Here is a 23,033-nt window from a genome sequence, read left to right as displayed (position 1 = left end):
AGACTGGCAGCTTTTGTATGAGAGCACTGGGAGTCTGTGTTTCAGCAAACTACATTTGTCTTTGTCCTTGTGAGGTGGTGGCAGGGCTTCTGAGGCTTACTTGTCTTTTTTTTTTTTTTTTCTTAGGTGGAGTTTCACTCTTGTTGCCCAGGCTGGAGTTCAATGGCGGAATCTTGTCTCACTGCAACCTGCACCTCCTGGGGTTCAAGCGATTCTCCTGCCTCAGCCTCCCGAGTAGCTGGGATTACAGGCATGTGCCACCACACCCGGCTAATTTAGTATTTTTAGTAGAGACGGGGCTTCCCCATGTTGGTCAGGTTGGTCTTGAACTCCCAAACTCAGGTGATCCGCCCACCTCAGCCTCCCAAAGTGCTGGGATTACAGGTGTGAGCCACCGCTCCCGGCCTACCTGTCTTAGTCTCAGCACTCACCTGTTCACATGCCACTAGTTCAGAAAGCCTTTGAGGTCATTCTTTCAATAGACACTGCCCTGTGGATCACTGTGTTCTTTTTCTTCTTGGGAATAAGGTGTAGAAAAATGTGCTGGGGAAGGATGTGCTACACAAAAATGTGTAGAAAAATGTGAGAGTGGCTGGGTGCGGTGGCTCATGCCTATAATCCTAGCACTTTGGGAGGCCAAGGCGGGCGGATCACCTGAGGTCAGGAGTTTGAGCCCATCCTGGCCAACATGACAAAACCCCATCTTTACTAAAAATACAAAAATTAGCTGGGCGTGGTGGCATGCACCTGTAGTCCCAGCTACTTGGGAGGCTGAGGCAGGAGAATCACTTGAACCCGGGAGGTGGAGGTTACAGTGAGCCAAGACGGCACCACTGAACTCCAGCCTGGGCAGGAAGAGTGAAACTCCATCTCAAAAAAAAAAAAGAAAAGAAAAACGTCAGAGCACAGGCCTGTCTCTGCACGAATCCCAGCCCCTGGCTGACTTCGTGTGTCATCAAAGGCAAATGACTTCACCTCTCAGGGCCTTGGTTCCCTCATCTGTAAGTGAAAATAAGAATGGTGGTCAGGTGCAGTGGCTTATGCCTGTAATTCCAGCACTTTGGGAGGCCGAGGTGGGCAGATCATTTGAGGTCAAGAGTTTAAGACCAGTCTGGCGAACATGCTGAAACCCCGTCTCTACTAAAAATACAAAAATTAGCCAGGCATGGTGGCACTTGCCTGTAATCCCAGCTACTCAGGACACTGACGCAGGAGAATTGCTTGACCCAGGAGGCAGAGGTTGCAGTCAGCCAAAGCTGTGCCACTGCACTCCAGCCTGGGCAACAGAGCGAGACTCCATCTCAAAATTAAAAAAAAAAACAAAAAAAACAAAAGAAAAAGATGATATTTACCTCTTAAGGTTGTTGCCAGGATTAAATGAGTTAATGTGTAAAGCACTTAGAACAGTCCTGGGATTTAATAAGCCCTATTTACATGGTAGGTAGGTGTTGTTGTTGTTGTTGCTGTTGTTGTTATAAAAACATTCTAAATGTATACACCATTGAACAATTAAAAATTGTAATGCAGTGGGTACGTCTCAAGACATAAATGATTTCAACTTCACATTCTTATATCAAAATAATGGCATTATACCAAAAACAACGCCCCAGGATCTTAGTACTTTAAAATGGTAAGACAAGCAGGAATACTGCAAACTGGGAGAGCAATTGTGACTGTCTTATGTGGGCTGGAAGCAGAGCTGTCACTCAGGGACAGCAGGAGAGTTGGTGGGGATGACAGGGCGGAGGATCGCTGCCTCCACACACAGCACACTCCCTAAGGCCCAGTACACAACAGGTGCTCAGTAGAAATAATAAACCTTACCAGGCACGGTGGCTCATGCCTATAATCCCAGCACTTTGGGAGGCTGAGGCAGGCGGATCACGAGGTCAAGAGATCGAGACCATCCTGGCCAAAATGGTGAAACCCTGTCTACTAAAAATACAAAAATTGGGCCAGGTGCGGTGGCTCACGCCTATAATCCCAGCACTTTGGGAGGCTGAGGCAGGCGGATCACGAGGTCAAGAGATCGAGACCATCCTGGCCAAAATGGTGAAACCCAATCTCTACTAAAACTACCAAAATTATCTGGGTGTGTTGGTACACACCTGTAGTCCTAGCTACTTGGGAAGCTGAGGCAGGAGGATCACTTGAACTCGGGAGGCGGAGGTTGCAGTGAGCCAAGATTCTGTCACTGCACTCCAGCCTGGTGACAGTGAGACTCCGTCTCAAAAAAAAAAAAGAAAGAAAAGAAATAATAAACCTTGATCCTTGATGGATGAAGTTCAGGCTCATCCTTTTTTTTTTTTTTTTTTTTTTTTTTTTTTGAGACAGAGCTTTATTCTTGTTGCCCAGGCTGGAGTGTAATGTGCACATTCTTGGCTCACTGCAACCTCCACCTCCTGGGTTCAAGAGATTCTCCTGCCTCAGCCTCCCAAGTAGCTGGAATTACAGGCGTCCACCACCACACCTGGCTAATTTTTTTGTATTTTTAGTAAAACGGGGTTTCACCATGTTAGACAGGCTGGTCTCGAACTCCTGACCTCAGGTGATCCACCCGCCTCAGCCTCCCAGAGTGCTGGGATTGCAGGCGTGAGCCACTGTGCCCAGCCTAATTTTTTTCCTCTCTTCAGATTTGCTGGGCTTACCTCCTTCATTTGTTTAGCGTGAATTCCCTGAGGATGGCCAGAGGGCCAGGCACTACCCCGAGCACTGGGAGGCGAAGGTGGACAGAGCAGGCAAGGAGAGTAGAGTGGAAGCACCCAAGTCATCACTGCCTATCTGGGTGGCACAACCTATGCAAATCTGACTGGTCTGTGTGTGTCTCCCCTCTGTGTCCCCCAGGACCTGTCACAGCTGGAGCTGACTCTTCAGGCATCCAAGCAAAATGGCACCCAGCCCCGAGAGGTGCTTCTGGTCCTCAGTGTAAACAGCAATGTCTTCCTGCAGCTCCAGGCCCTGGGAATCCCACTGCACTTGGCCTACGTGAGTGTGTTCCCTCCAACCCCAGGCTAAGGCTCTGGCCATGGGAGGTCCCTGCTGTCTATCTCTGTGGGCCAGGGTCTCCCACCCCAGCGGCCCGGCCCTGCTTCTCCCTTTCATACTGACATTGTTCACCAGGGTCCTGCCTGGTGAATCCAATGATCTTTACCAGAGAGAACCCAGAGGGCAGCAGGACTTCAGTAAAGAGTCTAGACCAAGAGGTGGGAGTCAGGTTGATGTGCAGCCCTGACCAACTCTGATCCTCTGCATAGCCTCAGTTTGCCTCTCTGTCCAGTGGGACAACCGAACTCAGTATTTTATAAGATAATCTTTTCATTGTCTTTGAAAAAGTTACGTGACATATATTTGAAAATATTTAAAGACAGAGGAAAAGAGCCAGGAGAAAACCTAACAATGTGTTAACAGTGGTTATGGCTGGGAAGTGGGATTAGGAGAAACATTTATTTGGTTCTTTACACTTTGTTGAGTATTCAAGAGTTGCTCTAAATGGATTTGGCCTATTTTGGAGGAAAAAAAATATTTTTTTAAAAACTCAAGTTTTCGGGTCGGCTGTGGATTTGGGAAAAAAGTTAAAAACAAACAACCAAAAGCCTCAAGTTTTAACAAGTGTTAGATACATCCACCAGAGAGAGGAGGCCAGGGAGCTGGGACCACTGCCAGGGGTCAGGGCTGGAGGAGGGGGGGTGGCTTGCCAGCACTGCCTCCTCCACGTGGAATGGCTGGGAGGTGGCCCCCAGATGTGAGCAGCTGTTGTTTACAACAGAGAAAGCAGAGGGCAGGAAGGGGAGAGCCCGAGGGAGAGCAAAGATAGCAAAGGGGAGAGAGGCATAAAAAGAAACATACCCACTGGGGGAAGGAGGCAGGCTTGAGCAAAGTTGGGCGTGGGGGACAGGGGAGAAGCTTCTAGACTGGTGACAGGGACAGCACAGAGACAGTCAGACACGACCAAGCCAGCATGTGAAAGTCCTAGGAGGGAGGGGGCCAAATCCAACCACCAGGGCCAAGAGGATTTGACTCCTTGCAGCCCATCCCTGGGCGCCCAGAAGAGGAATCGAGGTCCCAGAGGGGGCGTGGCCTTTGTCATGGATCCTCCCCATTCCCGATCTGAGTCGGTGCCGCCCAGGGTGACGCAGGAACATGAAACGCGCCCGGCAGCCGGAAGGTCGCAGCAGCCGCTGGCTCTGGCCTCGGCCACGCCGCCTTCCTCCTGGGGCCGTGCAGCTTCCCGAGCGGGCTCCCTGGGGCCTGTGGCCAAAGGGGACAAAGAGGCCAAGGCGCGGCCTTGGTGCCAGACCCAGTGCCAGACGACCAACAGACGTCGAGCCCTGCTGTATCCCCATTTTACAGAGGATGACTCAAGGATCAGATCCCGTTCCCAACCCGGCTGTGTAAAGCCAGTGTCCCAGCCCTTTCCCATTCCGCGGGCTGGGTTCTGCACCCAAGGTGCCCATCACTTTGCCCCCTTGTTGAATTCCTGCAGAGAAGGTATCTGCTTCCTTCTAGATGAGCCATTCTAGGGTGTCTTCTCTACTGTTGCCATCTGGCAGTCCTCAATATCTAGCTCGGGCCAGGCGACCTGGCTCATGTCTGTAATCCCAACACTTTGGGAAGCTGAGGCCAGAGGGTCTCCTTTTTTTTTTTTTTTTTTTTTTTGAGATGGAGTTTCACTCTTGTTGCCCAGGCTGGAGTGCAATGGCCTGATCTCGCCTCACTGCAACCTTCGCCTCCTGGGTTCAAGCAATTCTCCTGCCTCAGCCTCCCGAATAGCTGGGATTACAGGCACCTGCCACCACGCCTGCCTAATTTTTTGTATTTTTAGTAGAGACAGGGTTTCATACTATGTTGGCTAGGCTGGTCTCGAACTCCTGACCTCAGGGGATCCACCCGCCTCGGCCTCTCAGAGTGCTGGGATTATAGGCATGAGCCACCGTGCCTGGCCAGGAGGGTCTCTTGAGGCCAGAAGTTAGAGACCAACCTGGGAAACACAGTGAGAGCCTCGTTTCTAAAAAAAATAACAATTAAAAATATTTTTAAATCCAACCTGAAGTCCTTTTGCCTTTCTGCTGCTGCTGCTTCATTCAGCTCAATGGCCCTGGCTCTGGAGACTATACACGAAGGAGCTCAGTCAGTGGTCCCAACAGCTTCCTCTGAATCCTTCAGCTTTCCAGAGTCACTCTTCCAGGAAGTCTTCCCTGTCTGCTTTCCTCCTCACCCCTGGCCCCCATCTCTTCCGGGGCACTGGCAGGATAGGCAGTGAGATGCTGGAGCCACCCAGATTCCCCATCCCTGTCCAATCAGGAGATCTGTCTGGCTCCTTTGTTTCTTATTAAATAAAATTCTGTCTTCTATTGCTTCAAATGACTTGATGCATGTGTAGTTTCTGAATGGTAATATCCCCTAGGGCAGGGACCACTGATATCTGTCTTTAATTCATCTATTCATTCATCCATCCCTTTCTTCTTTCCTCCCTTTCTCCCTTTCTTCCCATAAGCAGGAAGCACTCACCAGCCCAGGGCCCAGCACAGAGTCAGACAAATATTTCTCAGTGCCTATTATGTGTCAAGCACTGTGCAATGATGGGCAAGGTAGATGTTGTCCCCTGTGGACCCTCAAAGTGTAGGGAGATCCAGAGCCTCAGGGTGTAGGGAGAGACAGCTGCATGATGGTGTAGATGTGGGTTGAATGAGAACAGCTCTGGAGGGGTGGGTGATGTTTAGACAGGTGGATGAAGAAGGTGGTGTGTTCATCCGGCCCCCCAGGTATGGAAGGGAGAAGGGGTTGATCTGACTGCTAGGGGGTTCTGGGCTGACTGCAGACCCACTAGACAGCATTCTCAGCTCTGGCGTCTTTCTCTCAGCCAATGGGCTGACTCCACAAATTACTTCCTGACCTCCTATGTGGGGTAGAGGGGACACAGGGCCAGGAACAGCATTCTGAGCCTCCACATGCCTCCCCAGAATCCCAACCTGGTCACCTTCCAAGAGCCCCCGGGAGTCAACACCACAGAGCTGCCATCCTTCCCCAAGACCCAGATCCTCGAGTGGGCAGCTGAGAGGGGCCCCATCGCCTCTGCTGCCGAGCTGGATGACCCCCAGAGCGTCCTCCTCCGACTGGGCCAAGGTCAGTTTCCCCAGCAACCTCTCTGGGCTCATGACACTGCTTAGGAGGAATCTGAGCTTCTCTGGCCCACACCTCAGACTTGGACACCAAGATGCAAGAAGGGACACAAAGTGCCACAGGTCACATGCCGCAAACCAGTGCTGCCTTGACACAGTGATGGCTCCTCCACCAAATATCACATCGAAACATGTGAAATGCCAGTTTTTGACCTAAAAAACCCCGGCATTTTCATGATTCACTGTGCATCTACTATGTGCCAAAGCCCTATTATGCTAGGCACTTGGGGACACTGTGGGGACACACTCAGGCCCTGCCCTCCTAGAGCTGATACTGTGACGAGGGAGGTGACAATAAACACTTACATGTACACAGATAAATCTATCATTTCAGGTCTTGCTGGGTGGTTTCGGGGCTGCACCCTAACATGTGTCATGGGCTCATCCCTTATGTTAACCCTGTGTTGACAGATGAAACGGAGGCCCGGGGACTTGCACAGGGTCACTTGGCAGGTAAGTGGTGGAAAGGATGTTCCAACCTGGGATGCCTCTCCACCTCTGCAGTACCGTCCTGCCTACCCCACCACCGCTACCTTTGGCTGTGGGTGAGGGTGAGGCTCTGTTAGGTGCAGGGCTGCTGGGGGAAGGCACTGAGGTGCGCGTGTCTCCGCAGCCCAGGGGTCACTGTCCTTCTGCATGCTGGAAGCCAGCCAGGACATGGGCCGCACGCTTGAGTGGCGGCCGCGTACCCCAGCCTTGGTCCGGGGCTGCCGCTTGGAAGGTGTGGCCGGCCACAAGGAGGCGCACATCCTGAGGGTCCTGCCGGGCCACTCGGCCGGGTAAGGGCCTCACCCCACCCCTGACACTAGGCCCCACCCCCGAGAGACGACTACCCCCCTCCCCACGCCCCCTACCCCCTCCCGCCGTCCCTTATGAAGCCCCTCCCGGGTCCCAGCCCCAGCCCCGCCGCAGCCCCGTGAGAGCACAGCCGTTCTCCTACTCTAGGCCCCGCCCCCTGTGAGCCCCTCCCCTTTAGGCACAAGCCTGGCCCCAGTCCCATCCCTATCCCATATCCCATAGACACCTGGCCAGGTGGCCTGTCCGCTTCAGCGTTCCATCCGCATCTGTCTCCCCGCAGGCCCCGGACGGTGACGGTGAAGGTGGAACTGAGCTGCGCGTCTGGGGATCCCGATGCCGTCCTCATCCTGCAGGGTCCCCCCTACGTGTCCTGGCTCATCGACGCCAACCACAACATGCAGATCTGGGTGAGTTTTGCGCAGCTCCCGGGACACAAAACCCAAACTCCCAACCTCTGGTTCAGGGACGTTTCCTGGAGAGGTGAACCCCTGAGCTGAGTTGAAGGACGAATCACCTATGCCCATAGGTGAGGCAAGGGGTCAGGCAGAGGACACAGCAGGAGTGGGGACACAGCAGGATCGAGGCCTGGCATAACCCTGGCTAGCCTGCTGTAGCGCAGACTGTGTCCATGGTCCCCTGCTCTGCCTCTCTCCCCACCATTAGACCACCGGAGAATACTCCTTCAAGATCTTTCCAGAGAAGAACATTCGTGGCTTCAAGCTCCCAGACACACCCCAAGGCCTGCTGGGGGAGGCCCGGATGCTCAATGCCAGTGTTGTGGCATCCTTCGTGGAGCTACCGCTGGCCAGCGTTGTCTCACTTCATGCCCCTAGCTGCGGTGAGCACCCTTCCCCTGCCCCTCCCTTCCCTTCCCCTCCCTTGGATCAGTGGCCACACTGTTGGTGAAGCCCCTCTGTGTGAGCTTGGGCAAGGTACATCAGCCTCTCTCAGCCTCATTTTTCTCATCTGCATGGGGGAACAATGGGAGTAGCTAATCAGAGCAGCCTGAGAGTCACTTGAAACCAGGAGGCGGAGGTTGCAGTGAGCCAAGATCGAGATCGTGCCACTGCACTCCAGCCTAGGTAACAGAGCAAAACTCTGTCTCAAAAAAAAAAAAAACAAAGAGCCTGGTGCAGGCACACAGTGACCAACCACCTGGCCTGCCTCTGCTTCCCCACAGGTGGTAGGCTGCAGACCTCACCCGCACCGATCCAGACCACTCCTCCCAAGGACACTTGCAGCCCAGAGCTGCTCATGTCCCTGATCCAGACAAAGTGTGCCAATGACGCCATGACCCTGGTACTAAAGAAAGAGCTTGCTGCGGTAAGGGAACTCCTGCCCCTCTGGCTCAGGATGACATGGACATCTGGTTCCTCCCCTAGCCCAAGACTCTTGGGGTCCTAGCCCAGGCAGGGGGGCAAGTAACATCCCTCTGCAAGCCTTAGTTTTCCCACTTGTATAATGGGATTGACAATGGTACCTACCACATGGTGAGAATTAAAGGAGGTCTGACAGGCCGATCACGTGGCACAGTCAGATGTGGTACATAGTAAGTGCTTAGTAAATAATGCCAGCACTAGGTAGTTGTCATTATTAATCCTAAATGCTCCCTGAGCTGGGTGGTCACTTAGCAGAATGCCTACACAGGCCGGGCAGGGTGTTTCACGCCTGTAATCTCAGCACTTTGGGAGGCCAAGTTGGGCGGATCACTTGAGGTCAGGTGTTCAAGACCAGCCTGGCCAACATGGTGATGCCCTGTCTTTACTAAAATACAAAAATTAGCCAGAGGTGATGGAACACACCAGTAGTCCCAGCTACTCGGGAGGCTGAGGCACAAGAACTGCTTGAACCTAGGAGATAGAGGCTGTAGTGAGCCGAGATCACACCACTACACTCCAGCCTGAGCAACAGAATGAGACTCTGTCTTGGAAAAAAAAAAAAAAAAAAAGGCCTACACAATGTTATCACTGCCTGGTTGACAAACAAATATATTTGTTATAAAAATAACACATGGTGAATACAAAAAATTAGCCAGGCATGGTGGCAGATGCCTGTAGTCCCAGCTACTCGGGAGGCTGAGGCAGGAGAATGGCCTGAACCCGGGAGGCAGAGCTTGCAGTGAGCCAAGATAGTGCCACTGCACTCCAACCTGGATGACAGAGCGAGACTCCGTCTCAAAATAAAATAAAATAAAATAAAATAAAATAAAATAAAATAAAATAAAATAAAATAAAATAACACATGCTGGCCAGGCACAGTGGCTCACGCCTGCAACCCTAGCACTCTGGGAGGCCGAGGCAGGCAGATTACCGGAGTTCAGGAGTTCGAGACCAGGCTGGGCAACACGGTGAAACCCCGTCTCTACTAAAATAGAAAAAATTAGCTGGGCATGGTGGTGCATGCCTGGAGTCCCAGCTACGTGGGAGGCTGAGGCAGGAGAATCGCTTGAACCCAGAAGAGGGAAATTGCAGCGAGCTGAGATTGCGCCACTGCACTCCACCCTGGACGACAGAGTGAGACTCCATTTCAAACAAATAAACAAACGAACAAAAAACATGCTTTAAAAAATATGTGAAAAGTAGAAAATCTTCACCTTCTGACCCAACAACAATGGCTGCCAACATTTTGGTGTGCTTCTTTCTGGAGTGTTTTCTCTGTGTATTTTTTATATTGATGTAATCATAAGTGATGTGTTCATTTGTCTTTTGCTATTTCACTTAATGTATTTTTAGAGCTTTGACACCTGTACCTAATATCATGTTTAATAAGTACATATTATTCCATCATATTGACATGCTATTATTAACTCCTCTTCCCTTGTTACACATTTAGGTTGTTTCCAATTCTACAGTATTATAAATATGCAAAAAATGTCATTGTACATGAAACATTTCTTTATATAGGATTCTTTTCTTAGGATAGATTTCCACATTAGTGGAATTACTGGGTCAAAAGGAATGAAGTTTCGGTACATGTTGCCAACCCACTTTCCCAAAGATGACTTGAATTTTCACTGCTGATTTACGAGAGCACCTCAACCTCTTCGCTCTCTCCAGACTATAATTCAAAAAAAGAAAAGAAAAACCTTTGTCAGTGTGGGAAGTGGCACATGGCATTCCATTCTTGTTTAGTTATAATTCTCTGGTTAGTAGTGAGTGTGGGCATGGCTCCATGTGAGTGATGAGGACCTCAGTCTCTTTATCGCTGAGGCTTTGGTATTTTTCTTGATGATTTTTATAAGTTTTAAAGAAAAAAAAAAAAGGGGGCCGGGCGCAGTGGCTCACGCCTGTAATCCCAGCACTTTGGGAGGCCGAGACGGGCGGATCACGAGGTCAGGAGATCAAGACCATCTTGGCTAACACGGTGAAACCCCATCTCTACTAAAAAATACAAAAAATTAGCCGGGCGTGGTGGCGGGCGCCTGTAGTCCCAGCTACTCGGGAAGCTAAGGCAGAAGAATAGCGTAAACCCGGGAGGCGGAGCTTGCAGTGAGCCGAGATCGCGCCACTGCACTCCAGCCTGGGCGGCAGAGCGAGATTCGGTCTCAAAAAAAAAAAAAAGAAAAAGAAAAAACAGGCCGGGCGCGGTGGCTCAAGCCTGTAATCCCAGCACTTTGGGAGGCCGAGACGGGTGGATCACGAGGTCAGGAGATCGAGACCATCCTGGCTAACACCGTGAAACCCCGTCTCTACTAAAAAATACAAAAAAAAAAACTAGCCGGGCGCGGTGGCGGGCGCCTGTAGTCCCTGCTACTCGGGAGCCTGAGGCAGGAGAATGGCGTAAACCCGGGAGGCGGAGCTTGCAGTGAGCTGAGATCCGGCCACTGCACTCCAGCCCGGGCCACAGAGCGAGACTCCGTCTCAAAAAAAAAAAAAAAAAAAGAAAAAACAGTTGCCCCTTTGGCCACCACTTCCCTTGATTTGCTGTTGTTCTTTCAATTTTGGCTACAGTGGTTTTTCTTTCCTTTCTCTCTTTTTTTTTTTTGAGTTGGAGACTTGCTTTGTCGCCCAGGCTGGAGTTCAGTGGTGCCGTCTTGGCTCACTGCAACCTCCACCTCCTGGGTTCAAGTGATTCTTCTGCCTCAGCCTCCTGAGTAGTTGGGAATACTACCACGCCTGGCTACTTTTTTTTTTTTTTTTTAAGACAGTCTCACACTATTGCCCGGGCTGGAGGGCAGTGGCACAATCTTGGCTCACTGCAACCTCCAGCTCCCGGATTCAAGCAATTCTCCTGCCTCAGCCTCCTGAGTAGCTAGCTGGGATTACAGGCACCCACCACCACACTTGGCTTATTTTTTGTATTTTTTAGCAGAGACAGGGTTTCACTATGTTGGCCAGGCTGGTCTCGAACTCCTGACCTTGTGATCTGCCCACCTCAGCCTCCCAAAGTGCTGGGCTTACTGGTGTGAGTCACGCGCCTGGCCGGTAGCCTGGCTACTTTTTTGTATTTTTAGTAGAAACAGGGTTTCACCATAATGGCCAGGCTGGTCTCGAACTTCTGACCTCAGGTGATCTGCCTACCTCAGCCTCCCAAAGTGCTAGGATTACAAGCGTGAGCCACTGCACCCGGACTTCTTTTTCTTGTTTTAGAGACGAGGTCTTGCTGCATCACTCAGGCTGGAGTGCAGTGATGTGATCTTGGCTTCCTGCAGCCTCCTCCTCCTTGGTTCAAGCAATTCTTGTGCCTCAGCCTCCCCAGTAGCTAGGACTATGGGCGTGTGCCACCACACTCGGCTAATTTTTATAATTTTAGTAGAGTCAGGTTTCGCTGTGTTGGCCAGGCAGATCTCGAACTTCTGGCCTCACGTGATCTGCCCGCCTCCGCCTCCCAAAGTGCTGGGATTACAGGCGTGAGCCACCAGGCCCAGCCTGTGCTAGACTTTTATATGACTGGCAGTGCAGTAAGTTTGCTTACATCAGCATCACCACAAACACTAGGCAATAGAAATTTTTCAGCTTCGTTATAATTTTGTGGAATCAGGGACCACCATCATATACACAGTCCATCGCCAACCAAAACATTGTCCTGCGCTGCATGACGGTATTTACTATCCGGCTCTTTACAGGAACACTTTGCACACCCCAGGCCTGAGACTGGACTATGCTTGTAGGGTCTGTATGCCCTTGGGGCTGTGAGTGATAATTATATGTGGAACTTGAAGGAATATTTTTTAATTTTAATAGTTCTGTATTTATTTTGATAGATACAAGAAAATTTGGCCGGGTGTGGTGGCTCACGCCTGTAATCCCAGCACTTTTGGAGGCCGAGGCGGGTGGATCATGAGGTCAGGAGATCGAGACCATCCTGGCTAACACGGTGAAACCCCGTCTCTACTAAAAATACAAAAAATTAGCCGGGCATGGTGGCACACGCCTGTAGTCCCAGCTACTCGGGAGGCAGAGACAGGAGAATGGCGTGACCCCGGGAGGCAGAGCTTGCAGTGAGCCGAGATCGCACCACTGCACTCCAGCCTGGGCGACAGAGCAAGACTCTGACTCTGTCTCAAAAAAAAAAAAAAAAAAAAGAAGAAGAAGAAGAAAATTTATGATCCCACAGCTATTATTGCTTAGGACAAGGCTTAGTGCAAAAGTGCACAAGTTCAAGAAGTCTGAAGTGAGCCAGGCATGGTGGCTCACGCCTGTAATCCCAGCACTTTGGGAGGCCAAGGTGGGTGGATTGCCTGAGATCAGGAGTTCAAGACCAGCCTGGCCAGCATGGTGAAACCCCATCTCTACTAAAAATACAAAAAATGGCCGAGTACGGTGGCTCACGCCTGTAATCCCTGCACTGGGAGGTTGAGGCAGGTGGATCACCTGAGGTCAGGAGTTCGAGACCAGCCTGGCCAACATGGTGAAATCCTATCTACTAAAAATAGAAAAAATTAGCTGGGCATGGTGGCACGCACCTGTAATCCCAGCAACTCAGGAGGCCAAGGCAAGAGAATCGCTTGAACCCAGGAGGTGGAGGTTGCAGTGAGCCAAGATCGAGCCACTGCACTCCAGCCTGGGCAACAAGAGTGAGACTCCACCTCAAAAAAAAAAAAAAAGAAAAGGAATTTTAAGTGGTGTAGGATGATGACATCTAACAAAAATGAAGAGGAAGCAGGGCAGGGGAATGGCTGTGACTTGGGAGCCCGGGGTTGTGGTCAGTCCTTGGTGCTGGGGTGTGGCAGGCCACAGAGACCCCAGTGCCTCCTGATGGTGCCCCTCTCTCCCGACCCAGCATTTGAAGTGCACCATCATGGGCCTGACCCTCTGGGACCCCAGCTGTCAGGCCGAGGACAGGGGTGACCAGTTTGTCCTGCACAGCGCTTACTCCAGCTGTGGCATGGAAGTGACGGCGAATATGATCAGCAATGAGGTAAGAGCTGGGGCCAGAAAGGTATCAGGACCAGCCTGGTTGGTGCCCCCTCAAGTGCCTCCCTGATCCCCCAGGGCGGAGGTGTGTTTGGGAGAGCAGGGTGCAGGGGCTCAGAACACAAGACAAGCTTGGCCACTGGTTGGCTCAGTCTCCCCATCTGCAAAATGGGTGTATTGGGTGGGATACCCTCTGGGGTCCATTCTGGCTCTGACCAGCTCCCTGGCTTTGTCCTCGCAGGTGGTGGTCAATATCCTGTCGAGCTCATCACCACAGCGGGTAAGATGGACAGTCACGTGCTAACCCACCTGGCCCAGGGGCTGCTGCTGGGCTGGGGCCTCTTCCTGGTTTGGGAGGGAACAGGCTTCAGGAAACTCCTGGCAAGCCATGTGTCTGGCATGCCTCGGTCTCCCATTCTGTATGAGCGGAGCAGTACTGCTGAGGGTGACGCTCTCAGTCTCTCAAGTCAGAGGTCTTAGCACATACTGGCTGTGTGGCCTTGAGCAAGTTAGTTTAGGTTTCTGGGCCCAAAGAAAGGACTGTGCGCCACAGGGTGCTTCTGGGCAGCCAGTGGGGCACCGTGTGGAAGCTCTTCACACAGCCTGGCACCTCGTGCTTCCTTGATAAATATTAGTTAAAAAAAAAAAAAAAAAAAGAGAGTGTCAGGCAACTCCACAGGACCATGACGTCTGTTCCTCCCCACACCCCTCGCCCTCCTGGCTGGTGCTGCCGGACTGACCAAGTCTCTCTCCCGTCCTCCCCCAGAAAAAGGTGCACTGCCTCAACATGGACAGCCTCTCTTTCCAGCTGGGCCTCTACCTCAGCCCACACTTCCTCCAGACCTCCAACACCATCGAGCCGGGGCAGCAGAGCTTTGTGCAGGTACCTGGCATGCCTGTCACCCCTCGGGCCTCCCAGCTCCTGCAACTTCCCTCTGCCTTTCTTCCCACCATGACTCCAGAGGAGATGAGAATCCCAGAGTCAGGAGGGAGACAGCCTGGGTGCATGGGAGAGGGAGAAACAGAGAAGGCATTGCTCGGGGATGCTGACAAGGATGTGGCCCTGTCCTCCTCCTCTGACCCAGACAGGTCCATGCCTTTCCTTCCACCGTGAGGACTCAGGGGTGGGAACTCTTCATTCTAGCCGATATTTCAAGGCAGCAGGTGGGGTGGGGTGAAGAGCAGCTGCCCATGCCACGTGGCCCTACCTACCCATGCAGGTCAGAGTGTCCCCATCCATCCCCGAGTTCCTGCTCCAGCTAGACAGCTGCCACCTGGACTTGGGGCCTGAGGGAGGCACCATGGAACTCATCCAGGGCCGGGCGGCCAAGGGCAACTGTGTGAGCCTGCTGTCCCCAAGCCCCGAGGGTAACCCGCGCTTCAGCTTCCTCCTCCACTTCTACACAGTACCCATACCCAAAACCGGCACCCTCAGCTGCACTCTAGCCCTGCGTCCCAAGACCGGGTCCCAAGACCAGGTGAGTGGAGCCTGGGCCAGCCCCAGCTTCAAGTGGGAGCTCCCAGGTCTGTGGTTTGCAGGAAAGGACATGGCAGCCCACAGGGATATGGGGCCAGCTGGTGAGGGGCAGAGCCTTAGGCATGTGGCCTGGCAGTCTGGCTGCCAGCAGCACTTTCTGCCACCCGAGAGTTTTCTGGTGGGGTTGTCGTGTCTTGGGTACTGGCAGACTATGCAGCTGCCAGACTATGCAGCTGCAACTGTCCATCCATCATCTATCCTTCCACTTATTCACCCATCTGTCCATCCATCCACCCTCCCACCCACCTGCCATCCCAGCCAGGCATCCACCATCTTCCCACCATCCCACCCAGGAATCTAGCCACCCACACATCCATGTAGTATGGTCACCAGTGTAATCTCAAAGAACAGGAGACCTGAGGGAAGACAGGCAAATGACACACACTCCTGGCTTTCTGTATTTGCCAGTCACAACACTTCACCATCTGGTGACCCCCACTCTCAGGCAATCTGTCCTGGATGCCCCCAGAGTCACCCCCAGGCCCTTACACAGACAGGCCTCCAGGATTACAAACTTCTCTGGTCATATGAAGCTAGGGAAGACTTCGAGGCTCACCTAAGTGGGCCTCTCCCTCCAGCCACAGTGAGCCTGGGGCTCTGGGCTGACCTGGCTCATAGCTCCAAAGTGATCACGAGGGTGAGGGATGCATAGTGCTTCCGCAGTGCTCCCACAGTGTTCCTGCAGTGCTCCCAGGCATCAAGGCCTCCAGGAACTCACAGGAAACATGTCAGCAGGAGCCAGGGATTGTCCACTAGGCACCCTCCCACAGCACAGATCTTCCAGGACTCACCCAGAGGCATCCAGCTACAAAGCGGTGGAGATGGGATTCTAAGCCAAGGCTCTAGAGTGGGCTGGGGTCACAGAGCCAGGGAGTAAACCTGGAAGCCGCCTCCCAAAGGCTGTGCCACATACTGCTCTCTCTTCTTCCTCCAGGAAGTCCATAGGACTGTCTTCACGCGCTTGAATGTCATCAGCCCTGACCTGTCTGGTGAGCTTCCTCCAGGTCTCTCGGGTTTGTTCTAGTGGCTGAGGTCACGGTAGGGCACAGCGGGCAGCCCTGAGAAATGGCCTGGGCACATAGCACATAGCACATGGCAAGGGGGATCCCAGAGAAAGCAGCCCAGAAGGGGCAGGAGGAGGACTTCCCAGAGTCATAGCAGCCTAGAACAGGGGCCAGAGCCTGCACTTTGCAGATGGAGAGCCCTTGCCCAGGACCATCCTGTGGTGTGGGAGTCTAGGCCTCTGCCCCTACTCACAGCTCCACTCCATCCCCACGGTCACTGGTTGACCTTGCTGGGAGGATGGAGCCCTTTGGGTGGGAGTGCTGGCCTTGCCTTCCTTGAGGCCTCTCCCTGCAGGATGCTCCCTCTAGCCTCTCCATCAGTTCCCCCCAGGCCCAGGCCCAGGCCCAGGCCCACACCAGGCAGAAGAGTCCCGACACTGGCAGCAGAGGCAGGGGTGAGGGATGGGGGCACCCACCTCTTTGCCACTCATCCAGGTCAGGATGGAGCCTCCACTCCCAGCCCAGGACCAGGAAGGCAGGGCTGATAACCCCATGACACAGAATTGGACATCAGAGGCTCAAGGGAAGACTGCCTGGCCTGCAGTCACACAGGAGCCAGGAATATGGAGGGAATGAGGCTTGCAGCAATCAAAGAGCAGAGCTGCAGGGTGCTTGGAGCTGCTCTGACCCGTTGTCTACCTGCTAAAGGCCTCAGAGAGGGGCAGGGCTGACCTAAGGTCACGCAGCAGGTGGGGCAGGCTCTGCACTCCTGAGCCTCAGTTTCCTCCTATTACCCCATCCATCCTCCCTGAAAACACATCTCCATCAGCCTTGAGGGGCAGAGGCATGACCCAAAAGGCCTGGCTGGGCTCTCTAGGTGGATAATTCTAGCAACCATGGCTCAATGCCAGGCCCGGCTGTGATGAGCCCGTTTGCTACAATAGGAGACTGAGGTTCAGAGAAGTCAAGGGTCCAAGGGTGAACAGGGCTGGCACAACAGGGTAGGGGATGGGGCAGGGGCAGAGGCGGCAGTACTGATGGTGCCGGCCCTCTCTAGGTTGCACAAGCAAAGGCCTCGTCCTGCCCGCCGTGCTGGGCATCACCTTTGGTGCCTTCCTCATCGGGGCCCTGCTCACCGCCGCACTCTGGTACATCTACTCGCACACGCGTGAGTACCCCAGGCCCCCACAGTGAGCATGCCGGGCCCCTCCACCCACCCGGGGGAGCCCAGTGAAGCCTCTGAGGGATTAAGGAGCCCTGGCCGGGACCCTGACCTCCGCCCCTGCTCCCAGGTTCCCCCGGCAAGCGGGAGCCCGTGGTGGCAGTGGCTGCCCCGGCCTCCTCAGAGAGCAGCAGCACCAACCACAGCATCGGGAGCACCCAGAGCACCCCCTGCTCCACCAGCAGCATGGCGTAGCCCCGGCCCCCCGCACTTGCCCAGCAGGAGAGACTGAGCAGCTGCCAGCCGGGAGCACCGGTGTGAATTCACCCTGGGAGCCAGTCCTCCACTCGACCCAGGATGGAGCCTGCTGTCCGTGCCCACCCTTCCCACCTCCCTCTCAGAGGCCTGCTGCCAGTGGGGCCAATGCCTTGGAACACCTTGGGGTCCCTCCACCCCACCCCACAGAACCTTCAACCCAGTGGGTCTGGGATACAGCTGCCCAGGGCCATGGAGAGAGACCATTTGCCACACTTGTAAAAACCCAAGTCCCTGTCATTTGAACCTGGATCCAGCACTGGTGAACTGAGCTGGGCAGGAGGGGAGAACTTGAAACAGATCCAGGCCAGCCCAGCCAGGCTGACAGCACCTCCCCACCAAGGAACAGAAGAGGGCCCAGCCCAGAGCCACCTGGATCTATCCCTTCGGCCTCCACACCTGGACTTGCCTAACTGGCGGGGAAGACAGGAGCCTAGCGGAGCCCAGCCTGGGAGCCCAGAGGGTGGCAAGAACAGTGGGCGTTGGGAGCCTAGCTCCTGCCACATGGAGCCCCCTCTGCCGGTCGGGCAGCCAGCAGAGGGGGAGTAGCCAAGCTGCTTGTCCTGGGCCTGCCCCTGTGTATTCACCACCAATAAATCAGACCATGAAACCAGTGATGGGCTGGCCTGGGAGAAGGGCAGTGACATTCAAAGCCAGGGTGGGGTGAGGGCACAGGACAGGGCTGCTCTTGTCCTTGGCCCCACTGGGCTGGCCTGGTGGCAGGGGCAGCATCCTGAACAGTAGCAGGAGCCAGGGCACAGGTTTTAATTCAGCCAGTTCCCCTCTGCCACTCACCCCCTCGGCAGCACACCCCAGGGTCTAGGCTGCAAGAAAGCAAACACCAGGAGGCCCCATCCACACGCTCACTCTGGGGTTCTGAACACAGGCCCTTGACTGCTCTGAGTTCAAATCCTGGACCTGCCACTTGTTGGCTTATGACTGTAGGCAGGTCCCATGGCCTTTTTTTTTTTTTTGAGACGGAGTCTCACTCTGTTGCCCAGGCAGGAGTGCAGCGGCCGGATCTCAGCTCACTGCAAGCTCCGCCTCCCGGGTTCACGCCATTCTCCTGCCTCAGCCTCCCAAGTAGCTGGGACTACAGGTGCCTGCCAACTCGCCCGGCTAGTTTTTTCTATTTTTTAGTAGAGATGGGGTTTCACCATGTCAGCCAGGATGGTCTCGATCTCCTGACCTCGTGATCTGCCCGCCTCGGCCTCCCAAAATGCTGGGATTACAGGCGTGAGCCACCGCGCCTGGCCCAATTTTTGTATTTTTAGTAGACGGGGTTTCACCATGTTGGCTAGGATGGTCTCCATCTCTTGACCTCGTGATCCACCTGCCTCAGCCTCCCAAAGTGCTGGGATTACAGGCGTGAGCCACTGTATCTGGCCCCCATGGCTTCTTGAAGCCAGCCACAGTTCCCTTGTCTGTCAAATGGGTATAATTCTCCATCACCAGGTCTCTGCAAGGGGGTCTGCAGAAAGCACTGCCTGGCATATGGTCAACAGGCGTCAGTCCGGTCTTCTCATCTCACAGTCAGGCCACCTGAGGTGCACAGGGAGGGAGGGACTTGTCCCAGACCACACGGCCAGGCTTCCTCTACACCGCGCAGGTCCCTGACCACCAGCAGCCCCTCTCTCCCTGTCTCTGCTGGGGGAGCAGGGGGTCAAGGGTCAGTCGAAGGTTTTGCCATTTCTTTAAAAAACAAAGGCTTTAATTCACTCCAGCCACCCACTGTCCTAGGGTGTCTCAGGCAGAGGCCCTCTCCCTTCCCAGAAGGCACTGGGAGGAGGAAATCTACCACCCAGCACATGGCAGGCCCCAGGGCCTGGCCAGGCACTGCACACAATAAGCTGGGCCTGAGCCAGGAGGCAGGCAGGGTATGGGGGGAGACAGGGTGAACGGCCAGGCCACTGCAACAGTGAGAGATCCGGGGAGCCCCTCGCTATCTTGGCCAGGAGGAAGGAGAGACCAAGGCACAGAGCCTTAAAAAAGAGAACATCCTCTCCTCGCCTCCCATCCCAGAGCCCTGCTCCCTAGGCCAGTCTAGACAGAACCAGGAAAGCAGAAAACAAAAGGCACCTAGTATGTAAGTTCATGGGGAGAATGCAGGCAGGTGTGGGAGGCTCCCACCTCCAACCCCGGGCCTCAGCTACTGGGACAGTGCAGGCTCCAGCAGCTTCAGGACACCACCCACCAAGTGCAGGCTGCCAGTGACCAGCACATGGATGGCAGCAGCCTCATGGAGTACGCTGGCCCCACTGTGAGCCACAGGGTGGGTGAGGAGGCCCTTTGGGGGAGTGGGTGGCTGGAAGACAGGGTCTCGGCCTTGGCTGATCCATTGCAAGGCATGTGAAATGCAGCTGAAGACGAGGGAGCTGGCGCTGCAGGTGTGGGGTGGGTGGGGCGCCAGCAGCAGGGATGTGGGCCCACCAGGCTCTGGACTGGGGGCGCTCCAGAGGTCCGGGCTGGCCTGCTCTTTGTCCAGGTGGTTCCAGTGCTGCTGGTGTTCCAGGCAGCGCAGCAGAACCTGGTCCAGTGTCACCGTGAAGTTCTGTTGGTCTGTGGGGCACAGAGACAGGCATGTCAGCGAAGGGGAGAGGGAGTAAGGGACAGGGGTGGAGAAAGGGGCTGGTGCACCATGAGCACCTGTTTAGCACCAAGCCCTTTACATCATCAGGCCAGCAGTGTCGGCTCGTGGTCTTCTCCATGGACACAATGAAGAAACTGCAGCTCAGGCAGGTTCAGTGACTTGCCTAAGGTCACGAGAGGCAGAGCCGGACACTCTGGCTCCAAAGCTTTTGCTCACTAGGCACCATTTCCCCACCTTGGCCTCATTGTCTCCATCTATAAAATGGAAATCCAGCTGGGGACCATCACCAAGTGGGCATTTCTGAGGCAGCTGGTTAAAAATGCAGATTCCAGGCCAGGCGCAGTGGCTCACGCCTGTAATCCCAGCACTTTGGGAGGCCAAGACGGGCAGATCATGAGGTCAGGAGATCGAGACCATCCTGGCTAACATGGTGAAACCCCGTCTCTACTAAAAAATACAAAAAACTAGCCGGGCAAGGTGGTGGGCGCCTGTAGTCCCAGCTACTTGGGAGGCTGAGGCAGGAGAATGGCGTGAACCCAGAAGGTAGAGCTTGCAGTGAGCTGAGATCCGGCCACTGCACTCCAGCCTAGGCGACAGAGCGAGACTCCGTCTCCAGAAAAAAAAAAAAAAAGAGTTCAAGATCAGCCTGGCCAACATGGTGAAACCCCATTTCTAAAAAAAAACAAAAATTAGCCAGGCGTGGTGGCATGCGCCTGTAATCCCAGCTACTTGGAAGGCTGAGGCAAGAGTATTTCTTGAACCCGGGAGGGGGAGATTGCAGTGAGCTGAGATCATGCCATTGCACTCCAGCCTGGGCGACAGAGCAAGACTCTATCTTTTTTTTTTCTTTTGAGACGGAGTCTCGCTCTGTCGCCCAGGCTGGAGTGCAGTGGCCGGATCTCAGCTCACTGCAAGCTCCGCCTCCTGGGTTCACGCCATTCTCCTGCCTCAGCCTCCCGAGTAGCTGGGACTACAGGCACCCGCCACCTCGCCTGGCTAGTTTTTTGTATTTTTTAGTAGAGACGGGGTTTCACCGGGTTAGCCAGGATGGTCTCGATTTCCTGACCTCGTGATCCGCCCGTCTCGGCCTCCCAAAGTGCTGGGATTACAGGCGTGAGCCACCGCGCCCGGCCGAGACTCCATCTTAAAAATAAACAAAAAACAAAAATTAGCCGGGTATAGTGGCGCGTGCCTGTAGTCCCGGCTACTCGCAAGGCTGAGGTGGGAGAATCATTTGAACCTGGGAGGCAGAAGTTGCAGTGAGCCAAGATGGCACCACTGCACTCCAGCCTGGGCAACAGAGCAAGACTGTTTCAAGAAAAAACAAAATGCAGATTTCAGAACTCTCCCCAGCCAGACTGATGTGGGGACTGGAGAATTTTTTTTTTTTTTTTTTTTTTAAAGACAGGGTCCAGGGTCTTGCTCTGTCACCCAGACTGGAGGGCAGTGATGCAATCATGACTTCATGACTCACTGCAGCCTCTACCGTCCAGGCTCAAGCGATCCTTCCACTTCAGCCTCCTGAGTAGCTAGGACCACAGGTGTACACAACCACACCTGGCTAATTCTTTTTTTTTTTTTTTTTTTCATAGAGATGAGGTCTGGCTTTTAACTCCTGGGCTCAAACAATCCTCCTGCCAAAATGCTGGGGTTACAGGTGTGAGCCACCAAGTCTAGCCTGGGACCTGTATTTTTTACACTATTTCAAAAATTTTTAACACAACACATAGTAAAAAACACATTTTACATTGCAACCCAGTACTCACATACTTATATGTATGCCTGGAACAGAATGACCTTCGCCAAACAGGCCCTACCCTTACTTTGTGCAATGCATACTGGTATTTTCTATTCTATTCTATTTCGTATAAAATTAAAAATGCTGGCCGGGTACGGTGGCTCACGCCTGTAATCTCAGCTCTTTGGGAGACTGAGGTGGGCGGATCATCTGAGGCCAGGAGTTTGACACCAGTCTGGCCAACATGGGCAAAACCCTGTCTCTACTAAAAATATAAAAATTAGCTGGGCATGTTGGCACATGCCTGTAATCCCAGCTATTCCAGAGGCTGAGACATGAGAATCATTTGAACCCAGGAGGCAGAGGTTGCAGTGAGCTGAGATTGTGCCACTATACTCCAGCCTGGGTGGCAGAGTGAGACTCCGTCTCAAAAATTAAATTAAAAAAAAAATTTTTTTTTTGAGATGGAGTCTCGCTCTGTTGCCCAGGCTATAGTGCAGTGGTGTGATCTTGGTTCACTGCCAGCTCCGCCTCCTGGGTTCACACCATTCTCCTGCCTCAGCCTCCCAAGTGGCTGGGACTACAGGCACCCGCCACCACACCTGGCTAATTTTTTGTATTTTTTAGTAGAGACAAGGTTTCACTGTATTAGCCAGGATGGTCTCGATCTCCTGACCTCATGATCCACCTGCCTCAGCCTCCCAAAGTGCTGGGATTACAGGCATGAGCCACCGCGCCTGGGCAAAAATTTTTAAAAATAAAATTAAATAAAGTATACTTTGGTGTATAAAAGAGTATAAGTATACTAAAGTGTGCTTACACAGTAAAACAAATTTATTTTCTACCCCAAACCTCCAGTCTGGAAGCCCCCACTGTCTACCTCAGGGACCCCTGCCCATCCCCAGGGGCCATGCCTGTCACATCTCACCTGCATTGCCTGTGGATGACACCTCTGTCAGGTTGGGGCAGAAGACGGCATAGTCAAACTGGCACGGCTAGAAGGCCAAGGGAAAGACCTGGTGTCAGATCCCTGAAAGGATGTCGGCCGACTTCCACATGACCCCCTGAGCCCACATCTGGAGGTGCAGCCTCCCTGACAACTAGAATGATGCTGTATAAACCCAGCCAAGGTACTTCAGCACCCTGCCCCCATCTGCCTCAGTATACCTTGCCTGGCCTGTGGCCTGAGCAGTGAAGCCCCAGCCTACTGTACAGATGGGGGAACAGAGGCCACAGGTCAAGGGGACTTGCTGAAGGTCACTCAGATAGTGAGGCGACCCCAAATCCAGGCTGGAAAAAGGCTGTGGGTAAATGGGAGAGGTTCTGGATACAGCGTCATCCTCCTGGTCTGTGA

The 23,033-nt window shown here is 53.5% G+C and overlaps 3 protein-coding genes across 8 annotated transcripts in view; 1 reads left to right on the top strand and 2 right to left on the bottom strand.

The window, feature by feature from the left end:
- ENG (endoglin) overlaps positions 1 to 17,964 on the top strand; it is a 43,458-nt gene extending 25,494 nt beyond the window's left edge. Inside the window, exons 3-16 of the mRNA XM_010367824.2 lie at positions 2,845 to 2,985; positions 5,961 to 6,123; positions 6,591 to 6,632; positions 6,793 to 6,958; positions 7,258 to 7,384; positions 7,641 to 7,815; positions 8,158 to 8,300; positions 13,200 to 13,337; positions 13,575 to 13,613; positions 14,100 to 14,216; positions 14,554 to 14,811; positions 15,805 to 15,859; positions 16,932 to 17,042; positions 17,167 to 17,964. Coding sequence (XP_010366126.1) covers positions 2,845 to 2,985; positions 5,961 to 6,123; positions 6,591 to 6,632; positions 6,793 to 6,958; positions 7,258 to 7,384; positions 7,641 to 7,815; positions 8,158 to 8,300; positions 13,200 to 13,337; positions 13,575 to 13,613; positions 14,100 to 14,216; positions 14,554 to 14,811; positions 15,805 to 15,859; positions 16,932 to 17,042; positions 17,167 to 17,291 — 1,800 coding nt within the window. The 3' untranslated portion in view covers positions 17,292 to 17,964. The remainder of the gene's footprint in view (positions 1 to 2,844; positions 2,986 to 5,960; positions 6,124 to 6,590; positions 6,633 to 6,792; positions 6,959 to 7,257; positions 7,385 to 7,640; positions 7,816 to 8,157; positions 8,301 to 13,199; positions 13,338 to 13,574; positions 13,614 to 14,099; positions 14,217 to 14,553; positions 14,812 to 15,804; positions 15,860 to 16,931; positions 17,043 to 17,166) is intronic.
- LOC104665873 lies at positions 15,251 to 16,938 on the bottom strand. Its single transcript, XM_010367823.2, is given in 5 exon segments — positions 15,251 to 15,961; positions 15,963 to 16,052; positions 16,054 to 16,189; positions 16,191 to 16,362; positions 16,365 to 16,938. Coding segments are annotated over 5 exon segments (582 nt in total). The 5' UTR covers positions 16,429 to 16,938; the 3' UTR covers positions 15,251 to 15,841.
- Positions 17,965 to 19,038: 1,074 nt separating the features above from the next.
- FPGS (folylpolyglutamate synthase) overlaps positions 19,039 to 23,033 on the bottom strand; it is a 21,551-nt gene continuing 17,556 nt past the window's right edge. For 5 of the 6 annotated variants that reach the window (XM_010367828.2, XM_010367826.2, XM_030919147.1 and 2 more), the window contains exons 14-15: positions 22,608 to 22,674; positions 19,041 to 19,910 (exon numbers count right to left, since the gene is read on the bottom strand). In XM_010367828.2, the coding sequence (XP_010366130.2) occupies positions 19,501 to 19,910; positions 22,608 to 22,674 (477 nt within the window). In that variant the 3' untranslated portion in view covers positions 19,041 to 19,500. Of the gene's footprint in view, positions 19,911 to 22,607; positions 22,675 to 23,033 lie in introns of all 6 variants that reach the window. The other variant, XM_030919146.1, reaches the window with a different exon arrangement.

The sequence above is a fragment of the Rhinopithecus roxellana genome, chromosome 16, assembly GCF_007565055.1.
Source record: "Rhinopithecus roxellana isolate Shanxi Qingling chromosome 16, ASM756505v1, whole genome shotgun sequence".
Taxonomy (NCBI): domain Eukaryota; kingdom Metazoa; phylum Chordata; class Mammalia; order Primates; family Cercopithecidae; genus Rhinopithecus; species Rhinopithecus roxellana.
Note: the sequence above shows the minus strand (reverse complement) of the source record. Positions and strands in the feature narration are given on the sequence as shown.